At 44.9% G+C, this 2,779-nt stretch overlaps 1 protein-coding gene across 1 annotated transcript; it reads right to left on the bottom strand.

The window, feature by feature from the left end:
* Positions 1-1,298: 1,298 nt before the first annotated feature.
* Pmar_PMAR007997 (hypothetical protein) lies at positions 1,299-2,638 on the bottom strand (the record flags this gene model as incomplete). Its single annotated transcript, XM_002787085.1, has 5 exons — positions 1,932-2,638; positions 1,762-1,824; positions 1,634-1,708; positions 1,428-1,531; positions 1,299-1,378 (listed from the first exon to the last, which is right to left on the bottom strand). Coding segments are annotated over exons 3-5 (257 nt in total), but the record flags the coding sequence as incomplete, so codon positions are not given.
* Positions 2,639-2,779: the final 141 nt, after the last annotated feature.

Below are 2,779 nucleotides of genomic sequence, written 5' to 3' on the forward strand. Positions count from 1 at the left end.
GACCTCTCCGTACACAACCCCAGACTTATCACCAACTTACCCGAGCCAATTGCTGCTGCAATAACAACAGATCTTCAACCCGCTGTTGACGAGTTTTCTGTTCTTCTTGTTGCTGCCTCCTTTGCTGTAACATATCAATAACTTGCTGTGTTGAGTAACTCGGATTTGCTGTTGCTGCTACCTATCATCAATACCTACCTATTCAAATATAGTCTATATATTAGCCCTCATTATAATAATAACCATTTTATATATTCAATAATTAATCTTATGATAAGAGTAACGTATCAGTGCACTAGCAGCAGCAGCAGCAGCAGCCCAACCACCTACCTGAGGCGCCTGTGGACGATACTGAGGTGGAGGAGGAGGGGGAGCTCTCACTCCCTCTGGAGGCGGGGGTGGGATCGATGATGTTGGCCTGGGAGTTGCTTTCTGCTGCTCTTGTTGGGTACTGCCTTTAGAATGCAGCATAGACAGTAGCTGCAGACCAGCCTGGTTGCTGCCCTAAAATTAGACAAGTCAACATCCAACATGTACAAGACCCCTTCAAATTTCAGGCATCTTCAACGAGTTTTGGTATGATATCTCACGCAATTTTACGAGCGATTTCACCGCGCGCCACAAAACTACTGCCCACCTGGCCAACACTCCGTTGATTCCTGCCCTGCATGCTCGTAGATTCTGCAGCGGTCCGCTGTTGTCGCTTTTGCCTCTGCGCGGCTTCCAACTCCTCCAAAGTCGTGGCGCCAGCGGGTAGATGAGGTTGTGGCTGAACACAATGGCCATACCGTAATTCCGACACATCTCCAACACACCAGTTCGCAACAGTGAGCAGCCATTTTAAACATCGAAGTTTAGTGTTTTCACAGTAGACCAGTATTACACCAAAACACGCGAAATTAGAATAGTCCTGTGAATTCCAATTCGAAAGTGACTTGTGTATCGACGTATTTTCACAGAGTTGACTTCACTTTTCACGCTACAAATATGATGTAACCCTCCTGTTGGTCGGTATACATAATAATCATATAATCGCCATTTATGATAGAGGTTTACATACCAGTTGAGTTAACACTAGAAAAACTATGAAGTGAGCGGAGCTACTGTTACCAGCGGCGGCCCTGAACTCCCTTCGGTCGGCTTCAGCCACTTCGCCATTCGTCCACCATCTCCTTCACCATCAGGAATTTCACTTGCGAAAAATCCATCGTCATCATCGATGAATCTACCAATATAAGTATCTTAGCTTCCACGATGCAAGATACAGATTAGGCCCAAATCCCACAACCGTCCTTTACTTTTTCTCCTCATCATCAGTTGTCTTTGTGATTTCTCCTTGTGCCACTTTCCGAGCGTACTGCCCAAGACTCATATGTGACTGAACCGACACAATCCCCTGTCCCTCTCCCTATCAACAAGTCGGATACCTCTTCGAGAGTCTTCTCAGCCTTTCTAATATCACCCAAAGTGAACTGATCTAAACCGCCGCCGCTGCCCACCGTGAGCAGCGGCTTGCGGCCACCCTTGCCACCTGTCTGAGGGCTACTAGGCGGAGACATATCTCTGAAACATAGTACGATGGAAGTTCAAAAAGGAGTGGTATGGAATATTTTGAAAATAATTCATGTACTACCGGCCTCCGACCCCACCCTTCCGGCCTTTGCCAGTAAGATACCCACTGGAGTATCTTCCCCCTCGATCGTCATCTCTAAACACCCGTATCATTTTTGTAACGCAGTATGAAGATTTTCAAGATACTACCTGCGAACAGCTCCACGTTGATGATGATGATGTCGATCGCCAGCTTTGTCTTCTTCCCCGTCTCTGATGAAACACGAAAACTCACAATTGCCACGAATTTCAAGAACGTTTTCGAAAAAGTTTTCAGTTGAAAAACGACAGAGTGTCACCATAACGCCGTTTTCCATTACCTCCACTGTCCCGGCTTGCCTACTTCCCGTGCGCTCGAGCGGTCATGATGATCACTGAGACCACGAACACAGTTTACGACTACGCACAAGGCACTTGAAATTAATACCACAAATAGAGAGAGGACCAACACAAGTATAGGACTGAATTCTAAAGAACGCTACTATGCAGTTTCGGAAAATGCTTTCCTCAGCTGAGCTCAGGAGTTCCTTCGCAAATTATGAGAGCTTATACACGAATGCGAGTACAAGTGTACAGAGACCAATAAAGAATTTCAAAAATCTCCTCGAAATTTTCACTTTGTCACCAACACATAGTCCAAGCACTATCTATACCACTACAGCAGTAGCTCCGTGACAGCGTATCACCCTGTTGTCCATCCACCTGTGCTATTGCTTGCCCCTCTGCCTCATACCGAATCGTCGCCCCCGGTGGTGACAACGAATGTGAGTGAAAAAAATGTTGTTGTTATTTCTGCACTATACCGTTGCGATGTCGAAATAAACGGTTATGTGCGCGATGAAAACAGTCTTAAAATTAGCCTGTTAATTTCCAGTAGTATAAATATGATGACAACTATTTGAAAGCAACATTTCATAACGATAGTCGCGCTCACGTTGAAAAAATTTCCGAATTGCATAGCGATTCGATTCACAGTAAAGTTGGAGGTGATAATAGTGGAGTTTCATCCGTTTTACGTGAAATGGCGTGATACTCTGCGAAGTGTGTTTTTCAGTAGTGTTTTTCATATCACTAGGGTGGAACTCTAGTAGTAGATTACGATGAAAGTGAATGTGATAGTATTAGCGATTCGCATTAACCGAATATGACGATTAAGTATAATCGCAAA

The sequence above is a fragment of the Perkinsus marinus genome (assembly GCF_000006405.1).
Source record: "Perkinsus marinus ATCC 50983 genomic scaffold scf_1104296930394, whole genome shotgun sequence".
Lineage (NCBI taxonomy): Eukaryota > Perkinsozoa > Perkinsida > Perkinsidae > Perkinsus > Perkinsus marinus.